The 22,726-nt window shown below is 44.1% G+C and overlaps 1 protein-coding gene across 1 annotated transcript in view; it reads left to right on the top strand.

Annotated features, from left to right (window-relative positions):
- Positions 1-9,782: 9,782 nt before the first annotated feature.
- Positions 9,783-22,726, top strand: part of MAP1LC3C (microtubule associated protein 1 light chain 3 gamma) — a 57,471-nt gene continuing 44,527 nt past the window's right edge. The window contains exons 1-3 of the mRNA XM_063441233.1: positions 9,783-9,874; positions 9,951-10,006; positions 17,455-17,561. Coding sequence (XP_063297303.1) covers positions 9,817-9,874; positions 9,951-10,006; positions 17,455-17,561 — 221 coding nt within the window. The 5' untranslated portion in view covers positions 9,783-9,816. The remainder of the gene's footprint in view (positions 9,875-9,950; positions 10,007-17,454; positions 17,562-22,726) is intronic.

The following is a 22,726-nucleotide window of genomic DNA, read 5'->3' on the forward strand; positions in this document are numbered from 1 at the left end:
TGCCTGAAGAAGTGGTTTTATCAGAGTCCATACAGATGTTCAAACAGCTATTAGATGCATACTTGCAAAGACAGAATATTCAAGGATATAATCTTTCAATGTAGGGTAATAACTGCTTGATTCAAGGATAAATCTGACTGCCATTCTGGGGTCAAGAAGGAATTTTTTGTCCTAGCTTGTTGCAAAATTGTGCTTCAAACTGGGGGTTTTTTTTTTTTTTGTTTGTTTTTTCCTTTTGGATCAACAGCAAAAAACAGGTGTGAGGAAGGCTGAACTTGATGGACGCAAGTCTCTTTTCAGCTATCTAACAATGTAACTATGTAACTATGTAACTATGTATGCCAGTATCAATGTATGTCTGTATGTCATTATGAATGTATGTCTGTGTGTTTGTATGTCTGTATGTATGCGTGTATGTCAGTATGCATGTCTGTCTGTATGATTGTATGATTGTATGTATGTATGTATGTCTGTCAGAATGTATATATGTCTGTATGTCTGTCACTATGTATGTATGTATGTATTCCAGTATCAATGTATGTATGTATGTCATTATGAATTTATGTCTGTATGTGTGTGTATGTCTGTATGGATGTGTGTATGTCAGTATGTCTGTATGTATGTATATATGTATATTTGTATGTCAGTATGAATGTATATATGAGTGTATGGATGTCAGTGTATGTATATCAGTATGAATGTATGTCTGTATGTATGTATGTCTGCATGTCATTATGTATGTATGTATGTATGTATGTATGTGTGTATGGATGTCAGTATATGCATGCATGTCTGTCAGTATGCAAGTATGTTTGTCTGTATGAATGTATGTCAGTATGTATGAATGTCTGTCTGTCAGTATGTCTGTATGTATGCCAGTATCAATGTATGTCAGTATGAATGTATGTATGTCTGTATGTCATTATGAATGTATGTCTGTGTGAGTATGGATGTCAGTGTCTGTATGAATGTATGTATGTCTGTCTGTATGTATGTATGCATGTATGAATGTCGGTGTCTGTATGTATGTCAGTATGTATGTATGTGTCTGTATGTATGTTAGTATGTGTCTGTCTGTCACTATGTATGCCTGTGTGTCTGTATATGTGTGTATGTCTCAGTATGTGTGTGTCAGTATGTATGCCTATATGCGTGTATGTCTGGTTTAGTATGTGTGTCTGTTAGTATGTCTCTGTGTGTGTTTGTGTCTGTGTGTGTACTCCTGTGGGCGTGATTTGGAGGCGGACCCTGTGGGCGGGCTTGGAGACGGGCTCCCGGGGGCCCAGACCATGAGCTGAGTTAGGGGACCCAAAATTTCTGGTGGCGGCCCTGGTTTCCAATGCCAGAGGATGCAAAGCAGCCCAAGAGCATCACTGAGCTACCACAATGCTTAACTGTAGGTAGAGTGTTCTTTTCAACTTATGTCTTGGTCCTAAAACTTAAATCATTGTCTGACCAAATCAGGTATGCATATGTAACATAAACACAAGAGCAAAGAAATTGTGCAATAAAAAAAAAAGCTTTTCTAGGGATGTGCATTTTTATACTATTTATTAAGTTTTGGTTTCCTGACATATTGCACATTTTTTTTGCTCTTCTCTTTGTTACATATGCATACCTGATTCGGTCAGACCAAGATTTCATCAATAAATCCATAGGCGGGGATTGTACTGCCCAGGTGCTACATCTAGAGCTAAGAGATAGCTCCCTACACTGTAAGTGTATTTCCTTCTGTTTTTTTTTTTTTTTTTTTTAATTCTTTATTTTTGACGTGCATATACATAATACAATCTGGCGAGAGGTGCCCCAGAAGCAGTCCTCTGGCTTTTCCCACGTGGAACATGTGGGGCACATGCATAACAAGCACAATTTTTTGTTTTTATCAGGCTTAAACAATTGTATTTAGACATATTTGGTAACATCGATTACTGTGAGAAACTTTATGTTTGGTTTTTTGTTTAACAAAGGCAATACCACAGTAGTTAGAATTAAACAAGAATAGCAGAGCCTATTGATTATGTTATTAAGTAAGCATATGATCCGTTATGAAAAATAGGCGATTTCTTAGATTTCAGTAGCAGAGTGTGTGAGGGTAGCGTCTCTTTAACATGCTTGCAGTAATGATTACACTCAAGCTAAGAATAAAACAAGAGTAAGCGTGGTTCAGTTTATGAGCTTGCCATTTTACTCCGCTGTGCTGAAGCCCTCCCAGGGCGGCTTGAGGTCCTGCTGCGAACCGGCTGTTTCTGTGCTGTCCGGCTTTTTCTGTGCTGGCGGTAGAGCGGTGTTCGTTCTCCTGCGAGTGGAGTGAGGCTCCTTGTATGGGAGGACGGTTCCCCTGTGTGTCTGGGATGGAGGCGTTCACCTGTGCGTCTGCGGCGTGTTCCTGTGCGGTGCGGGGGTTGGTTTGCTGTGCCTCCATCTCACTCTCACGTTTTGGGCCTGCCCTGGAGCTAGAGTTAGAGTCCAACATTGTGTCTCCGATGGTGAGTATTGTGCGATGGCGCCTTGCTGGGGGATCACCCTGGACTGTGGTAGGTAACTGGCTAGTTTGTACCTGTAGGCACGCTTTGTGAGTGCTCGGTTGGTGTTGCAGGCCTCCTCCTTGCCTTCCGCACGCATGGCGTCCGCCATCTTTGGTGGGATGTTTAGGCCGTTGATCGCGGTAGTGACGCTGCAGGGTCTTGGTAGGCCTGTAGGTGTTGTGGCCACTGGGTGGGGACCGGGATGACCCCCCCGGTCCAGAGGGGGGGGGGGTAAGCCAGACGCCAGTCGGAGACCCGGGAGAGCGGCCGTCCCTACCCGGCTCAAGCTCCGGAGCGCTTCAGGCCTCATCAGGTTACTTCGGAATGCCAGGCACGGTCTTGAGCGGTATCTCCGTGACCCCCAGCTGCTGGAGGTTAATGTGGGCTCCAGTATGGGTCTGCAGTTGCAGTTGGCACCGATGTTTCGGCCCAGAAGCAGGAGCTCAGACGGATCACGTCTGATCCTGTCGGCGGCAGGCCCCGCCCCCTTCCTTCTGTTTTTAATATGGAAATTTGACATACTGCACCATATATTTATCCTCTCTTTTCCCACTACATGCCACTTGGAATTTTACGACCCCTCCAAGGCGCTTCTCACAATTTTTCATGTCCTCTACTTCATATCAATGACCAGACAAGAGAGATTAGGGGGTAACAGCTGCCTTTCACATTTGGACATTGTAAGCGCTAAAAACCTCTTTTATCTTTTATTTTTTACATATTTGCAATGGTTTCAAATTCTCATGATCGACTATTATCAATATTAGTCATTCTTGCTGGACTTCAGACATGTTGCTCTAATAGTTTAAATAAGATTATTAGTTCCTATTTGCAACCCTAAAAAAACGTTTAGACAATATACCCCATTTTCCAGCTAATTACTGTGCTTATATATTGCCATCTCTTCTCTCAAGGGAATACTGGATATATTAGAAAACTGTTGTAATTTTACTGTTACATAAGAATCAACCTTGTAGGGGGCGTGGCCTAGCCGCTGAACAGAGAGGATGCAGAAAAGCATGGCTCCTGCTTTTCGAGAAACTAATCGCTGCATACAAGCCACAAATGGCCCGCAAACGACACAAAAATGTTCCCAATCGAGAGGCAAACCTGCAGGGCACATAATGATATTAAACATGATGCCATCCCTGCAACAATCAGCGGAACAACAACTGTGGCCTACAAACCTGCATGGCACTGGGGAGACGGCCGCTCCCCGGTTGACCTCAGAGGCAGACAGCTGGCGATCGGACCCCAGTTTCCCCCCCCTATGGACCGGCGGGGGTCATCCCGGTCCCTGACAGACCCCAACAGTCCCGGGGGAAGCACATACAAGCGGCGATGAACAAATCTGAAATGGCGGCAAACGCCCCGGAGCCACTAGACAAGGTACACTGGCCCGACATCCTCACACGGTTGGAGGCCACATTTACAGCCTTCTGGATGAAACTGGCAGAACGGCAGGCTGAGGCACACGTTCTGGAAGAGCGCCCACCGACAGCACCCTCCTCACGCCCCCGGCCACGAGGCACACCTCGCAGACAGAAGAGAGCGCGAAAATGGCGCCGCCAAAAGCAAAACCTACAGCAAGAGCGCAGACCCACGCAGCTCCAGCCACAGACTGCCACCTTCTCAAGCAGGGACAAGTCATCCACACTCGAACACACCACCAAGCTTCAGCCCAACAAGTGAACCAAAGGCCCGATCAGAAGCTCCAGAGGAAGCGGTCCAGGGCTACACACATTCTCGCATGCCGAGGGCGGGAGGTATCCCTCGCCCTGCTGCGCCACAGTGGATGCAAGCGGGACACTCATTACAGACGGGACTCTGATAGCCACAATGGGCATTGGGTGAATAGCAGCCGGTCGAGGGGAGGGGGGGGGGGATATGCAGAAGCATTAGCTTAGCTAACTGTAATTGCTTACATCTCAATGTCCCCCATTGCCCGTGTCCGACCATAGAGGTTCCACACACCCAGCAGAACCTGTCCCAAGTTAACCCCAGCATTTAAGTTAAACATGTATCCAGGGCCGGCGCTACCATAAGGCGGCCCAGGCGGCCGCCTTAGGGCGCACCGGCCCTGGGGGCGCAAAATCAGGCTGACCGGAAGGAGGGAAGCGCACTGCGCTCCCCTCCAACCGACGACCTGTTGTAGCGTGGCCAAGCGCCCGGTTCTGTGGGCGCGCGAGGGAGCACTCTCCCATGTGTGCTTCCTCTTCAGCTCCCTCGCGCACCGCATACTGATACCGGAGCCGGAAGATGACGTCATCTTCCGGCGCCAGCATCCCTACGCGGTGCGCGAGGGAGCTGAAGAGGAAGCACACATGGGAGAGTGCTCCCTCGCGCCCACCCGGGAGCCAGCCAGGGAGGGAGGGAGGGAGGGAGGGAGCCAGCCAGCCAGCCAGGGAGGGAGCCAGCCAGCCAAGGAGCCCAGGAGCCCAGCAGCACCACTGGACCCCAGGGAATCCCTTCAGCACTCCAAAAAGGTAAGGAGGCTGAGGGATTAAATTAAAAAAAACAAACGTGTTAGTGTGAGTGTGTGTCTGCTAGTGAGTGTCAGTGTGTGTGTCTGCTAGTGAGTGTCAGTGTGTGTGTCTGCTAGTGAGTGTCAGTGTGTGTGTTTGCTAGTGAGTGTCAGTGAGTGTGTCTGCTAGTGTCAGTGAGTGTGTCTGCTAGTGTCAGTGAGTGTGTCTGCTAGTGTCAGTGAGTGTGTCTGCTAGTGTCAGTGAGTGTGTCTGCTAGTATCAGTGAGTGTGTCTGCTAGTGTCAGTGTGTGTGTTTGCTAGTGAGTGTCAGTGTGTGTGTTTGCTAGTGAGTGTCAGTTAGTGTGTCTGCTAGTGAGTGTCAGTGAGTGTGTCTGCTAGTGAGTGTCAGTGAGTGTGTCTGCTAGTGAGTGTCAGTAAGTGTGTTACTGTGTGTCTCTTACTGAGTGTGTTTGTTTGTGTATTAGTGAGTCTGTTTGATGTCTGTTAGTGAGTGTGTGTTTGTCAGTGAGAGTGTATGTTTTGTAAGTGAGTGTGTATGTATGTCTGTCGCTGAGTGTGTCTGTCAGTAAATGTGTGTCTGTTAGCTGGTGTGTATGCATCTGTTCGTGAGAGTGTGTGTGTGTCTTCAGCACTTACCTTTCTCTAGCGCCGGACTCCCTTGGCGCTGGGGATCCCTCCACATCTCAGCTCCGAATGCTCTTGCCGCGCACGCATTCAAACCGCCCATAGGAAAGCATTACTCAATGCTTTCCTATGGACGTTCAGTGTTTTAGAATAGCGGAAGCTCCTCTAGCGGCTGTCAGTGAGACATCCACTAGAGGCTGGATTAACCCTCGGTGAAACATAGCAGTTTCTCTGAAACTGTTATGTTTTCAGCTGCAGGGTTAAAACTAGAGGGACCTGACACCCAGACCACTTCATTGAGCTGATGTGATCTGGGTGTCTGTAGTGGTCCTTTAATTGTGTGTGCATCTGCATGCACTGGCGTACATACCGCGGTCGCAGGGGTCACAGCCCTGCAACCCCTGCGACCAGGTGCCCGCCGCCATGTGTTGGAGGGGGCGAGGATATGAATGACATCATATCCCTGCTCCCTGTGTACCACACAGCGCGGCTGGCGCCCTGTGATGGGGCTGGGCTGCAGGACAGGACTCCAAGGAGCCAGACAGCATGCATCCAGGGGACAATATTGAACTAGTATGTAATTGTGTATGTCTCTGTATGTATGTATGTATGTATGTAGGTCTCTGTATGCCTGTATGTCTTTGTATGCATGTTTCTGTATGCATGTATGTGTCTGTATGTTTCTGTATGCCTGTATGTCTCTGTATGTACAAATGTATGTGTCCGTATGCCTGTATGTCTCTGTATGTACAAATGTATGTGTCTGTATGCCTGTATGTCTTTGTACGTATGTGTCTGTATGCCTGTATGTCTCTGTATACCTGTATAGATGTATGTGTCTGTATGACGGCATGTCTCTGTATGCGTGTATGTCTTTGTATGCCTGTATGTATGTGTCTGTATGCCTGGATGTCTCTGTATGTATGTTTCTGTATGTCTGTCTATGTATGTATGTGTCTGTATGACGGTATTCCTCTGTATGTATGTCTATATGCCTGCATGTATGTCTCTGTCTGTGTCTGTATGTCTCTGTATGATTATTTCTGTGTTTGTATGAACCTTATTTTAAACGAGGGTGGGGGGCACCAAAATGCATCTTCGCCTGTGTAACTAAAAATCCTAGCACCGGTCCTGCATGTATCCCCACACCACCAGTTACTTTCTTACTCACGTCAGGGCATCAAATAAAATGCCAGGGGTCAGTCTACTAATTGTTATTACCAACAATGTTCCTTTTGATTTATACCAGAAAATAGTTACTAATTGCCTGTATATGCAACCAAAATCATTTAGGTTCACTTGTTAGACACTGTTTTGATTAGTCTAGCATACTATAGGTGAAGCTGCGGTTAAAACCATGTATACTTATCTACCAAAAAAAAAAAGTGCAATGTTACCCTTTAATGCCATATGTATAAACGTGAATGCTAATATTGGTGCACCACATGTCGTGGTAGCGCAATCCCTCATGTATATCTTATGCACGAATAAAATAAAGAATAAAAAAATAAAAAAGAATCAACCTTGTAAATAATTATGTAGCTATATTTGATCCTACTTACTGATTCATTTAATAGAATATAATAGGGAAAGCACTTATCCTTCTAATTGTACATATATAGTTTTTTATATATGTTTTTAAAAAGTATTAAACGTTTATTGAAAGTTTTATTGAACTTATTTTATTCAGAGACAGTACTCCCCTTTTGTTGTATTTTGGGTATTTGCCCCAAAAGGATGTTTACGCAGGTGCTGAATTTAGCATTGAGTTGCACTTTCACTTTAGAACGCAGTCAGCAAGGATTAATGGGGGTGGAAAAGAGGTGATCATGTCAACTGAAAACCTGTGGCATAGAGCAGTGGTTCCCAATCCAGTCCTCAAGTACCCCCCTAACAGTCCAGGATTTAGTGATTACCGAGTTGTGTCTAAGGTGTTTTTAGAAAGAAAAAAAAAAACACCATGTTAGACACAACATGGTAGTCCCTAAATCCTGTACTGGTGAGGGAGTATACGAGGACTGGGTTGGGAAACCCTGGTATAGAGGATACACGGGAGTCATCTGTGGGTCACCTTCAGATTATGGGGCCCTGAGCAGCTGCCCATTTTGCTCTCTATTAAGGGTGGACCTATGTGTTTGTATCTCACAAATGCAGTTTGCACTTTCTTTCAGCCTATAATACAATGTAACTATCAGGGTTATTAACTGGTGAGAATTGTTGGGAATTCAATGTGAATTCTAAGTGAATTTCAAAGTTAAGGCCAAAATAGCTGAAAATTCTTCCAGTTTGGCTATTTTGGCCTTAAATGGATTCTGTAGTGTTAGGAATAGATAAATGTAATTCTAGCATTATAGTGCCACCTGGTCCTTCCCTCCCTTGCACCCCCTGTCATGTAAAGGGTCGACTCTCCACATCCTCCTATGTCATTGATTGACAGCCACTAGAGGCAGTCTTAGTCCTGCAAAGTAATCATTGAAGTTTGTCTAAAACTGTAATTCTTTACATTGCAGGACTAAGTGGGACAGGGATATTACACCGAGACCAATTCAATGAGGTGAAGGGGTCTGGGTGACTATATATATCCCTTTAAATTTGCAATTCACTTGTTCTGGAGATTTCTCACTTTAGTAATAAATATTGCTATATGGGTAGCTAGGATTAAGAGGCTTCAAGCTCAATATTACATATACTGTAAATTTCATTATTCTAATTTAAGGTATCTTAAAGGAACAATTGAAAAACCAAAACCACTATTTCTTAATGTAGTGGTTTTGGCGCGTAGACCCTGTCTTTGCATTCTGGCAATTGTAAACACTGTTATTCAGAGAAATAGCAATGTTTACATTTGTCAGTCAGACTGGCTCTAGTGGCTGTTATTCAGATAGCAACTAGAGGCACTCCATTATGAATACTTTAAATAATTTAAATAAAAGTCTTCGCGTTCAGTGTCAGCATGCACAACATGATATCATCGAATGCTTTGAATTCTCATAGAGAATTGGATTCTCAGATCTGTAAAAAGAATCTGATTGGCGAGAATGGAGACAGGCTGAGGGCGGTAATTGTTGAACATGCCAGTAGTTCCCCAGTGCTTCTCTTTGAGATCAGCAATCATCCAGATGGATGATGTTACAAAAGGAGGAGAAGCTGCTTTTTTAGAATAATTCCATCAAATAGAGGGATGGTGGTTAAAGGGACTGATAAATGTGGCTATGGTGCCTGGCATCTGGTGCGCCAGGTCCCAAATCACTACTAAACAGCTTACTCACTATTTAGCAAAGATACTTGGTCCCCAATGCCAAAATGATGGAGGTGGACACTGCTTCACACCACACCAGGGGCACTGGGCTTTTAAAAGCTAAAAGCATGAGCTGAGCACTTTCAGCCAATTAATGTCCCAGTCCCTGGTATAAAATTGTTATGGTGAAAAGTCTATGCATTGATATCCATCCACCACATCTTAATTGGGGACTGGGCTGCGGGGGACCGGTAACATCTCTGTTAAACAGTAAGTAGACCCAGGGCATAAAATGGTGTGAAGTTATTAGTGCTGGATGATTTTTTTTCCCCTCCTCCACCCCAGCATGGGAATCCTACATATTTCAGGGCAGCACTTTTTATGTGTCGCACATCAGTATGGATAACTGATATGTATCCAGGAAAATGTGGTGGACCTGAGAGTCCTAGTTACCAGATATATATTTACCTCTAATATCTGAGTAGCCCCACATTGTCCCACTGGAATTGATAGGAGAATTGGTGTTCAACTACCAAAAACAAAGTGTACTACTGGGTAAAAAAATACATATTTAAGTTTAAAGATAAATTGAAATAAGCACAACAAGCAACATGTTGAAATAACACATGACATTTACTAATTGTCAGATATTATTTAATTTATTATAAAAATCGTATTCCATAGTATACCATTTTTATTATTTGTGCAAAGCATATTTAAGAATGTTATATATTTTTTATTATACTATCATTACTTTTTTTCCTACTTATTTTCTATCCATTTATTTGAAATACAATTAGGTTTCTTCAGGCCCCTCCCTAACACAGGGGAAGTAGAGACTTAAGTTGTGCCACACCTATATAAAGGAACTAACACCATTTATGTTATTTAGTTTTGGTACATGTGGAATTTTTATGTGCAATAGTATCTATTGTTCTAGATAATGTGGACTTCTCAAAAGGATTGCACTTTTAAAACATTCAAGCAGCGAAAGAGTCTGGGTAATTTGCAAAATTATAAGTACATTTTATTTGAAGAAATGTTTAATGATAGTACAAACTTCTGTTTTTCTCACAGCAGCCAGAAAGGGAGAAGTAATTGGAATAAAAGCAAAGTTTCCGACAAAAATCCCGGTAAAGATACTTTTCATGTTAAAACACAATTGTAAAATGCTCTATTTTATATAAAATGTACAGTCTATTTGGAATATAAACCGGGCTAGTCATTAAGGTGGTCCATTTACTAAATTCCAATTTATAGAGAATAGAGCTTTGAATGGCAAAACGTAACTGAAACTAGTTCATGAAAATAGAGTTAAAGAATTTATCAAGATTAGCTATTTTTTGTCTACATTTCTAAACTGAATTTAATTTAATTTCTCTATAATTAAGAGCTTAGTGAGTAAACCACAAGTGTTAATTGTTGGGCATTTATAGTGGGTTCCACATTTTAAACTAAAAAAGCTGAACTGTCATAGCTGGCTTGGTGATTCTTTTTTTTTTTATTTATTTATTTATGTATGTATGTATATACTTTTTTTTTTTTTTACATTTTGGCTAGTTTGGACTACAATTTGAAATTATTTTCCTTTTTCGGCAATATTTACTTTAGTCAATAATCCTGCTAATCTTACTTGTTTTTATGTAATTGCTTTACGGAGTATTTGGCTTTTGATAACTTAGTGATGTATGTTTTTATTTATATATTTTTTTTTAAGCCATGTTTTACAAAATCTAGCAATTAAAGGTATAGTGTTACAGAAGAGAGCAATAAGTAATTAGACGTTGCAGTGCAAAAAATAATATATTTCCAGGGGCTTTTTAATATAACATTTTGTAGCACTCTTGTATAGAGGTGTTATGCAAGAAGCCAGTGAGGTTTTAATATTGAAGGGGAATTGTCACTTGTCTGGATTTTTATTATGTTTACTTATATCTATATTAAACCGTTTCATATTTTATAAAAAAAATTATAATAATTCTAAAGTAGAAATCCATGCCTCTTTATCCTGCAAACAGGCACCTCCATGTAAGGTCCGTACCAATAATTCTTACAATTACTGACAGTCCGCATGCAAATTTAATCATACATTTTTAAAAGAAAATTGATGATATTAAGTTGATCACAAGGTTTAGGTCATTTTTGATGTCTTATACAAAGTAATACATTCCAGAAAAGCAACTTTTGCTTTTTTTGTCTTTGAGAAATAATATACATCAAGGCTTAAGGTAGCCGGATAGAAAACAAAGTTAAATGGACACTCCAGGCACTCAACCACTTCTGCCCATTGGAGTGGTCTGGGTGCCAACTCCCACTACCCTTAACCCTGCAGCTGTAAATAATTACATTGCAGGGTTAACTCCTCCACTAGAGGGCACTTCCTGGTTTCTAGCACAGGTTTTCTGTGCTAGAGCATCGCTGGACGTCCTCACGCTGTGTGAGGGCCTCCAGCGTCGCTCAATTCCCGTATGGAAAGGTCTAATGCGCGCTGCATTGCCGCGCATTAGGTATCCACCGCCGGCGACATCGTCGGGGGTCTCAGGTAAGTCACTGAAGGGTTTTTCACCCCCTCAGCAACATGGGATGGGTAGTGGGAGGGAGAGGGTACCTGCAGTGCCAGGAAAACGGATTGTTTTCCTGGCACTGGAGTGTCCCTTTAACTATAATTGTGAGGAACATCCTAGAATAACTACTTCAAATGCAAGCAACTGAGGAGTTTGTGAGAATTTTAACCAGCTGGAGAATTATGGTCTCTCTTACTTGAAGTGGAGCACATGGTGTTTTTCAAATGCAGTGGAAAATTCGGTTGCAAGTGCACCTAAGATAGAGAAGTAAAGAAAGGGAGTTACATTTATTCTGTTGCTTGTTGTTAAAGGGGAACATATTTCTCTGGATAGCAGACCATAAAATAGGTCAAACCTGTACCCTTTTCGGTAGCATGTTGGCATGTTGGGTTATTTTTTAAATGTATATTAAAATGTTGGCAATTCATCATACATATGGGGATCTTATATAGAGTGTTGCACGGTTGGGATTTGATTGGGCAAAAAATTTGTTTTTGAAATTCGGGTAAGTAAAAAAAAATTTGTCTGCCTCGGCAATTCGGACCAATGGCATTCGGTTTGGCACTTCCGAACTTCGTGATTTGGACATTCGTAAGCATCCGAATTGCGTGAAATTCATACGAATGTACATTCAGAACGAATTGTACATTGTTAGGAATGCTGGTATTTCAGATACCCATTCACTTTCAATTCCTCCCGAACTGCTAAAGGCTGAGTGATTATAACTCGCAGTTCGGGTGTTGATTCAGATGTTCTCAAGAAGAAAATGCAGTATCCCAGTAAACTCTCAAAACAATCAGACGTATACCCAAACATCAGCCTAAACTAGAATTTTTCAGCCAATTGGCTGGTTTATATGCAAGTCCCCATGCAAGGGGTTTACTGTGACATATTCCAAGGGCATTCCCCACCTTACCTGAGGGGGGACTATGGCAAAGAACACACTATAACTGCAGTAGCTCTCAGGTCCAGGACCCTCCCACACAAAACAAGATAATCCCTCCCCTGTGCCTGTGAGATAATTGAGTCAGGAACTGTACTAAACTCCATTATCTCCGGGCACAGAAAACATACATTTTAATAACTCCCCGAAAGTACCCACAACAGTCACATCCCCTGATAGCTCCAATCTGGGGGACCAACATATCCAAAAATCACCCAGATGGGTTCGGGATTTCCATTGAAGTCATAATTTCGGGGCGTTCTAAAACCGAACAAATCCATGCACTGTTCCACTGGCTCATGGGTAGCGTTTGTTCCCCTAGTGTGTGGGAACAAACCTACCTAATAGCGCTTTCCTGGCTGGTCGATGAAAAGAAGCAGGCATTCGCGAAATTGACTGGCGTTTGGGAAGTCGGGTGCCTTTTTTTTTTTTTTTTTTTTTTTTTAGTTCCAGACACTTGACGACCAAGTCCCGCTCCCTCTTTTTGTTTGCCAAGATGACTGCCGTTTTGTACAACACGTGGCGTTCAGCCATACGAACGGCGGCCACACAGGGATAGCCGTTAATTTGCAGTTTGCTTTGAAGTTAATGAGCCAGGGGGGTGGCCGATGTTCAGTAGTTTTATCTACCGAACGAGAAAAATCAATGTTAACAAAACAAAAGGTATAGTTTCTTCACACACACATGTCTACCAGTGATTTATATACTATCCCACCTCAGTGACTCTTTTTTTTTTTTTTTTTTTTTCCCTTCATTGGCCAAGTGTCAGTGACAAAATCATGATTAATTGGCTGTTCTCTAACCAATCACAAAAATTTGCTAATTTCATTGGACAGGGAATAGTGAAACCGGGTTGAGCAAGCATTACATTGCACAAAAGAAATTGGCTTATTGGTCCAGATTCCTGCCATCATTCACATTATTTTCCCTCCCTCTCTCTTGTTTTGCCACTTTTCAGAAATCTGAATCACTTCGTAAGCATCCGAATGTCCAAATGGCATGAAATTTGTAACAAAACAAACGGCACATATTTATTGCACAGCCCTCAACTGTGCTTTCATGTTTCCATGCACCAAAACTCCCTCTTTATACTTACTGACATTTTCATCTTGCTGTTTTTACACTTTTTAGTGTACTTCTTTTTTTTTTTTTTAAATCCTAGGATTCTTGGTTTGTCTCCAACACGTGTACTAATAAGGACTAAGCCTGAAGGGCTGCTGAGATCAGTCATATTAAGACTGCTAGGGCTGTAGATTAAATATGTTAATCTGGTGCCAAGCTTGAATCCTATAACCCATCCACTGAGAGAGAGCTGAGTGATTGATGATAAACTTTTATTTTAAACAGGCATGCAGTAGGAAAAGTTTCAGGACCATTACTGGACTTTTCTCAAGATGTTAAAGTCAGGGGCTGAAACTTTCATTGTATTTTCTTGTACATGGGGCACTTAAATTAACACTGTATTGTGGGGGAATGAATAACAATTTAGTAGTTATACTTTGCAGGAAACAAAATGGATGTAATTCATCTTGCATGGTTTCTTTGAGATAATGAAAACTAAGCTTGCAATAGTTGCAGCTATTGCAAGCCCTCTTTCTTCCCAGCACAGATTTTCTCATCTATGACCAGAGGCTGCAGAAATCCCACAATAAAATTGAAGGGGAACTGCAGTCAATTCATATGAGCAGGAAAATGTGTGCAACCAGACCCGGAGTTGGCACCGACCACAAAATTGTTTAGATGCTAGTTGAAGAAAGCCGGTATAGGCAAACAAATATTCTACATGCACATTTATTAGGAACAGGTGAACACTTTGCGATGTTCCTAATAAAGTACCAAAAAGGCCCTGCCTGCACCCCTTACAGCCCCTTTGTCCCTGAACCCATTACAATCTCTATCCCCTCTATCTCTATCCACTACTCCGAATATGATTTAGTGGTGAAAATTGGTGCCTCCCACCAGTTTTGTCTGTGGTATCTCTTGTACTATTCCTCGAGTCGCCATGGTCTATACATTAAAACTACTTAATTACGGTTAGGTTGTTTTGGTGCATGTAGTATCCCTGTAATTGTCAAATGATCATAAAAATCAATAGAAAGGAAAAATGATCTCTATGTAATCGATGTACTGTTTGATATGTTCCTTTCCACACTTTCTCACGACTACAGATGGTCTGTCTGTATCTGATAGTCCTTAATCTTCCCAAATCAGAAAATTATAAGTGGAGGTAGGTGGATGCATGCATTACAGGTTGAACATTCACCTGTGTTGGTATTACCTAACTGAAATGAGAACTACAACATTTCCGAAAAGCTGTTTCATTTTTATCACCAGCTGCACTTATTTTTAAGTCTGTAATATTGCACATAGAATGTGATGGCAGATAGAGAGGCCAAATGGTTTCTATCTAGTCTGCCCAATACTCTCATTAGTCCCTGGCCTTATCTTGCAGCTAGGATAGCCTTATGCCCATCCCATCCATTCTTAAACTCCTTCACTGTTTTAACCTCTACCACTTCAGCTGGAAGGTCATTGCATGCATCTACTACCCTCTCAGTAAAGTAATACTTCCTGGTATTATTTTTAAACCTTTGCTCCTCTAATTTAAGACTATGTCCTCTTGTTGTGGTAGTTTTTCTTCTTTTAAATATAGTCTCCTCCTTTACTGTGTTGACTCCATTTTATGTATTTAAATGGTTCTATCATATCCCCCATATGCTTAAGGGAATCAGGGCCGCCATCAGGGGGTGACAACCATGACGGTTGTCATGGGCCCGGCGGCCCTGGGGGGCCCGGACTGCTCTGGTAGTCCTGGGCCCCACTTTCCGTCCCTGCACACATAGATAGCGAATATCGCGATCTGTGTGTGCAGCCGCGGGCCCCCGACTCCCTATTACCGCAGAGAGGGCCCAGCACACAGCTCCTCCTCTTCTCGTCTCTGCTAGTAACTCTCGCGATACCCGGTTGCCATGGCAACGCTCCGCGGGTCTCGCAAGAGTTATTGGAGGAGAGATGAGAAGAGGCAGTGTGCTGCCTGGGCCCCTCTGCGGTAACAGGGAACCCGGGGGGCCCCACCATGCCACCGGACCACAAGGGATGGAATCTCCACCCTCCCTGGACACAGGTAAGCAGGGAGGGGGGAGAAACTATTTAAATGTAATTAAAAAAATTACCCCCCCTCACCCTCACCCCCACCCTAGATTGCCCATTTACACACACACACACACTACACACACTGATACACTGACACACTGCATACACTGACACACTGACGCACTGACGCAACACACACACTGCATACACTGACGCAACACACACACTGCATACACTGACGCAACACACACGCTGCATACACTGACACAACACACACGCTGCATTCACTATACTGACGCACTCTCTGCATCCGCTACACACTAACGCACTCTCTGCATCCGCTACACACTAACGCACTCTCTGCATTAACTGTACACACAGCATCCACTACACAAACATTCTGTATTCGCAGTACACACACTACATCCACCACAAATTGAAACACTCTGCATTCACTATACACATTTCATCTAGTACATACAAACACACTACATCCACTACTCAAACACACTCTGCGTTCACTATACACACTGCATCCGCTACACAAACACACTCTGCATTCACTATACACACTGCATCCGCTACACAAACACACTCTGCATTCACTGCACAAACAATATCTAATACACACAAACACTACATCCATTACACACATTCTAATTCACTTCCACTATACACACCACATTCAGTCCCGCATCATTGTCAGCAGACTAGGTAGGGCGTGGGCGGGCCCAGACCTTGTGCTTTGTCAGGGGCCCCAAAATGTCTGATAGCCCTGAAGGGAATACTTAGAGAACCATAGAACTGTAGCGACTATGGTGACATGCATGCCCTGCCGACTCCATTCTTCTTATCTGGAGTTTTCTGGGCCCAGGGGTGGACTGAGCAGTCGTTCACTTTGGACATAGTCAGAGGGCCCAACTGAGGAATGAAGCCTTCTGCCCAGACACTCTGTGGCAGTATCGCACCTAAACTTAATCTGGCCAGTCTACTATGACACGCGATGGTTCAGAGGGCCCATCTGGTGATCCATGCACTTAATGCCATCCGATGCCCATCTTTGATCAGTCGCCCGGTCAGGCACCACGGCCCTTTAAAAATTTAACCATGCCCCTGATCAGTAAAGCCACGGTGCTGGGAAAAAGTGTGTTCAAGCCCCAGCTTACCAATGAGCCGTGTGGGAGATGGGAGGAACAGATTTGATGGAGAGCATGAACCAGACTCCTGTTACACTCAGCCCGATGCCACTGGACCCGAGGAAGCCACCCTCCTGCACCAAAAAGGTATGGAAGCAGGGGGTTAGCTAAAAATATGTAATCGTTGTGTGTCAGTATTTGTATCTGTATGAATGTCATTGTGTACATTTGTGTCATTGTGTATCTGATGTGTCTGGGTGGCAGTGCACACAAGTAAACCACTGCTTTCAAATGCCTCTAGTCCTCCATGACAGCCCATATCCACACTATTGTCTTTATCACCCACTACAGATTTTCTCCACCCACTGCTTCTCATATACCCCACTACAGAGCCTATTCTTCCCACTACAGCCCTAGTCCCACATGCTACAGCTCCAGTTCCCCACTGAAGCCCCTCCACCATTACAATTATTTCTGTAAAGTTTGAAAGTTGGTGGGTACAAGGGTGGGCCCATGATCTCCTTTTGCCCAGGGGTCCCATAAGTTGTCAGTCTGCCCTTGGCTGGGTCCTGATTACAATGAACTGGAAGCTATCTGTCTCTCTCCTGCAGTGCAGGACTTCACTCATTAGCTAGTGATCAGGAGAGTTAATGTAGCACCTACTCAGGACATTCCATCAGAGGCTTGGCGCGGCACCTGGCAGACCCCAGGTAATAAATCAAACCATTTGACTTCTTACAATGCGGAGTGTTAAGATACTTCTGGCACCATAACCACTGTGTGAGTGTTCCTTTAAAATACACTTCAAGTCTTCCTTTAATTTCATTCAAAACACTCTGTTTCAGGTCGTCGTAGAAAGATATCCTAAAGAAAAGTATCTGCCACGTCTGGATAAAATAAAGTTTCTTGTTCCACAGGACCTTTCTTTGGCTCAACTGATTAATATAATTCGGTATGTATTTTCTTTAAGTATTTGCTACATATATTTTTGACAAAGTAGATATCATGCAAGTTTTGCTGTGTTAAGGGAGTGCTTTCTATATTCTAATGTAAGGGATATGTACTGATTAACAATTGCATAGTGTGAATGCTTTTGTTACTGGGTCTCGGTTATTAACTAAAGTGCGAATCGATGGTAATATAAAGTGAAGTCAAAATGCATTTATTATACTTTTTATAAAGCACCATCTTTGGGTACAAATTTACAATTGATACAAATAAAGACTAAAGTACAATACATTTAATAAAATAGAAGGTTTCCCTTCTTCTTCAACCAACAATAAATTGGATCGAAAACTAGGGAAGTTGGTCAGGATGGTGGTACCAGCTCCACCAAAATAAGGGCTTGTAATTGTATATAGAAAACACAAAAGAAAAACTGTTATGGGAGAACTACCCTCTAGGGGGAGCTCCCAATAGCTGGTATAGGTATAACGAAAACGCCGTTCTTACAAAAAATACCTAGTGAGCTTACTTGGAGAAAGAAGTAAAAAATGCAAGGAAAAAGCACACTAGCTTCTTTGGTGATGTGAAACTATGTATCCTTGGAACAACAATAATACAATAAAACTTTGAATCCTTCTTGTGATAGAAGTCAAATATAGTGTCAGTATACCCAAATGATGGTGCTGATTGATACTATATTCCCCTGTGGTGCTGCATCAGTACAGCTAATGGCAGTTCATAGCAATATGGATACTTAACCCCTTAAGGACCAAACTTCTGGAATAAAAGGGAATCATGACGTGTCACACACGTCATGTGTCCTTAAGGGGTTAAGGAATGTAACGAGAGCCCTTTAGGAATGATCAACAGGGGGATAATAAACTCAAATATTTTTTATTTATTTTTTTTGTAAAAATAATCTTTATTTGTGTTTTTCGTAATTTAGGTAGTATTGAGACTCGCAGGTCTCCGCATAAACCAGTATATGTTATCGGTTGATTCCGGTAGTCATAGGTATTATCGGGCCCACAGCAGTTCGTTCTCCAGCGTGTTGGATGGCCTTGAGTCTCACAGGTCCCCATACATAGACATTTTGCTAATTTGTTGGGTTCAGTTAGTCATATGTGTGGTTGGGCTCGCAGGCCCGCAATGTTGTCGGACACGCAGGTCCCTTACATTACATAAGCTGTTATCAGTGCATATGTCCCATGTGTTGTGTTAAGTTTGTTTCGTCTCATTATTGTGGCAGTGTTCCACTCTACTTCTGTCGCCATGAGTGGTGTAGTGGGTTGCTTGACTGTGTCGCATTCCAGCTTGTGTGCGATTTAACTTTACATGTACTATTAAATTGTATGTCTACTTCAGTAGGTGGAGTAAGGTGTGTGTCAAGGTATCTACTGTAGTAGGTTTATGCAAAGGTTTGAAATCGTGTATATAATTTTGCTGATTAGCGGTGTCTGTTTCTTGTTTCGCATTGGAGCGTGAAGGTGATGCGATAATGGGCCGCTAGTCCCATGTCAGTATCTGTCTCGGGAAGGGGGGGTCGGGGGTTCTGTAGTGTTGTTGCCCTTAATACTCTTTGTGAAAGTGTCTTTGGCGGTCTCGAGTAGCCACTGTGTCCAAGTCTCCGCGTAAGTCTGGTGCGAAGCTGTGGCTGTCATGGTCAGATCTTCTATTGCCCTGAGTTCTTACATTTGAGTGAACCATGTGCCTAGAGGGGTGCTATCTTTTGCTTCCAGTATTGGGGGAGTACCTGTTGGGCTATGTTCAGTTTCCTAATTGTCATGGACTTCTTATATTTAGATCTAGGAGGAGCATTGCTGCCGGTTCCGGGGGGGAGTGGGGGGATGCGTCCGAGAACATCCCCCAGTATTCCGTGTATACCCTCCCAGTACGGCCTAATCACCTCGCATTCCCACCAAATGTGTATCGCGGTTCCCACCTCCCTTTCGCACCTCCAGCATAAGTTGGTGTGTTCTGGGTCAATGTTGTGGAGGAGGTGTGGGGTGCGGTACCAGTTCGTCAGGATTTTAAAGGCTGTCTCTTGGGTCTTACTGTGTACTGAGCAGTGGTGGGTGAGGTAGCATATCTGCTCCTACTCCGCTTCGGTGAACATCCTATTCAGTGCTGTTTCCCATTTTCCCATAAAGAGGGGTTTGTCAGTGGGGGGGGTCTCTGTCTGTAGCATAGTATATAAGAAAGAGATACCATGTGGTAGTGGGTCTGGGTCGTTGCATAGTGTCTCGAATGTCGTGCGGTCTCTGGTGAGTGCGGTTCCCTGTGGTAGGGTGTGCACGAAGGCGGAGAGTTGTGCATGTTTAAATCTGTGTAGGAATGTGGGTGTAGTGTCTCCGAGCATGTCCGTCAGTGGTTTACACTTGCCGTTGGTGGTTATGTGGTGCAGTCTCTGGATCGGGGCCGGGAGGATTCCCTGAAATGCCTTTGGATCTAGGCCCGGTGTGAAGTCAGTGTTGTGTGTCAGTGGTGTTAAGGGGGAGGGGTAGGGTGCTAAGCCGTGTGTCTTTGAGGCTCTGCGTCACACGTCCATAGTGTGTATGGGGACATATCTCGATTTCACGGGTCTCTCCGCCCCCAGGGTATGACTGTTAGCAGCACGTCTGCCTCTGACTCTTCTGCCACTTTCCATAGTTTATGGACCCCGCTCTTCGTCCACTCCATCACCTTTAGGAGATGTGTGGCTGTGTAGTACAAGTGAAAGTCTGGCAGTGCTAGTCCCCCCCCGTCTTTGGATTTCATGAGTATGTTGGCTTTCATCCTGGGACGCCTTCCATCCCAGATGTATTTGATCGTGGCTGTTCTAAGTGAGGCGAAGAACGCACCTGGGAGTTTGATAGGGATGGTTTGAAATAAGTATAGTAGTTGCTGGAGGAAATTCATCTTTATGACCTGGATCCTCCAGAGCCACGATATGTGTGGGTGTGCCCAGTCCCTCATGTCTTTTTGGAAGGTAGTGAGTGTGGTGGCAAAGTTTTCTTGGAAGAGGTCTTTGCTTTCTCTGGTTAGCCAGGTTCCCAGGTATCTGATCTTTTGATAAGCCCATTGGAACGGGAAACTCTGGCGTAGAGGGCCAGCGCGCCTGCTCGGCACACTGACGTTCAGGATATGGGATTTAGTGTCGTTTATTTTTAGGTTGGAGATCTCTCCAAACTCTTTAAAGGCGAGTAGGATGTTGGGGAGGGATATTTCCGGGTTGGTGACAAAGAAAAGTAGATCGTCAACGAAAGCGGTTACTTTGTGGTGAACCTCGCTGGTTGTGATCCCTTTGATGTCACTGTTTTGTCTGATGTGTGTCAGGAATGGCTCCAGAGCCAAGACGAACAATAGGGGAATAGGGGGCATCCCTGTCTGGTGCCGTTGTGTATTGTGAATTCGGTGGTCAGTGCCCCGTTGACAAGGACGTGGGCCGTCGGTGCGTGGTATAGAGCTTTTATCCACCTCCTCATGTGTGGTCCCAGTCCCGCGTGTGTCAGGGTGTCAAAAAGGTATGTCCACCCCACTCTGTCGAAGGCCTTCTCCGCGTCCAGCTCCTCCCCTCTTGCCATGCATAAGGGTAAGTGCTCGGATAGTGTTGTCTCTAGCCTCGCGGCCCCCCACGAACCCCACCTGGTCCGGGTGAACCAGCATGGGGATGTACGCCCGGAGCTGCGTTGCCAGGATCTTTGCGAGGAGTTTGACATCACAGTTGATGAGGGAAATTGGCCTATAGTTCCCACAATGTTCTCTGTCCCTACTTTCTTTGGGGAGTATGGTGATATGTGCCATCAGGGCCTGTTTGGGGATGCATTGGCCTTCCCTCATCGCGTTGAAAAATTCCACCAGCGGCGGATACAGACTGTCTGCAAAGGTTTTGTAATATTTCAGTAGGAGGCCGTCTGGACCGGGGCTCTTGTCTGGTTTTGTTTGTTTTATTGCTAGTGTCAGTTCTTCTAGTGTTATTGGTTCGTCTAGGAGTGTTGATGTGTCTCTGTCTATAGTCGGAGACGGGTGTGCATTGAGATATGCACGTTTTTGGTCTTGAAGTCGTGTTTTCGCCATCTTTGTGTGCGGTTGTGGTAAGGAATATAGGTCGGAGTAGTATGTTCGTATTGCGGTCAGTATGTGGGTCGGGAGACGGTGTAGTGTGCCTCGATTATCTCTGATTTTGTCTATGTAGGTAAGCTGACGGTTTTTAGCTAGCATCGTGGCTAAGAGTTTGCCGCTCTTGTTTCCGTGCAGGGAAAAGAAAGCTTTGTGCCTGATCACGTCTCTGTGAAACTTAGAATGGAGTAGTGAGGTTAAATCTTGCCTTAGCTGTAAGAGTTGCGTCTGGTGGGTGTGGTGTGGTGCGCGTTTAAGGTCTTCCTCGTGTTGGATGTCTGTCAGAATCTTGGTTAGACGGGCTTCGATTTGTTTCTTAAGTGTGGCCCCTTGTTGTATAAAGTGTCCCCATATCACGCTTTTGTGGGCTTCCCATCTGATCGTCGGGGTTGTCTGTCCTGGGGGGTTGTCCAGAAAATAGTCCCTAAGTTTTTCCCCTTATGTGTTTCGTTAAGTCGGTTCTGGCCAGAAGGTACTCGTTGAGTCTCCATTTAGTTATTGTGGGTCAGTATAATTGGGATTTAAGGTGAAGGGTAACGGGCGCGTGGTCTGACCATGTCACCACTCCTATGTTCGCATCCACCACTAGGGGGAGAGCATGCTGTGTGGCGTAGAAGTGATCTATTCTGGTGTAGATTTGGTGCGGGTGGGAAAAGAATGTGAAGTCCTTTTCATCTGGGTGGTGGGCTCTCCAGCAGTCGACCAGTCTGTACTTGCATAAGAGTGTCTTGAGGGAGTGTAGCTGTTGTGTTGGTGTATGGGACGAGCCGGTGGAGCAGTCCCAAGTTGGGTCTAGTGTTACATTAAAGTCCCCCCCTGAGTATCAGGATCCTTTCAGAAAAAGCGTGCAGTTTGTTTAGTGTTCGGAGGAGGAAGCGGTGCTGTTGTCTATCTGGGGCATATATGGTCACGAATGTGTAGGATTGCCCAGCAATTTTGCCCTTGAGGAATAGGAATCTGCCCTCTTCGTCTGTTAGGCACCCCCCCCCTCCTGGAATGGCACTCGCTTGTTCACTAGTATGGCGGTCCCCCTAGATTTACCCCCATGATAGTCGCTGAAGTACCCATGTGGGT

Source organism: Pelobates fuscus, chromosome 2 (assembly GCF_036172605.1).
Source record: "Pelobates fuscus isolate aPelFus1 chromosome 2, aPelFus1.pri, whole genome shotgun sequence".
Lineage (NCBI taxonomy): Eukaryota > Metazoa > Chordata > Amphibia > Anura > Pelobatidae > Pelobates > Pelobates fuscus.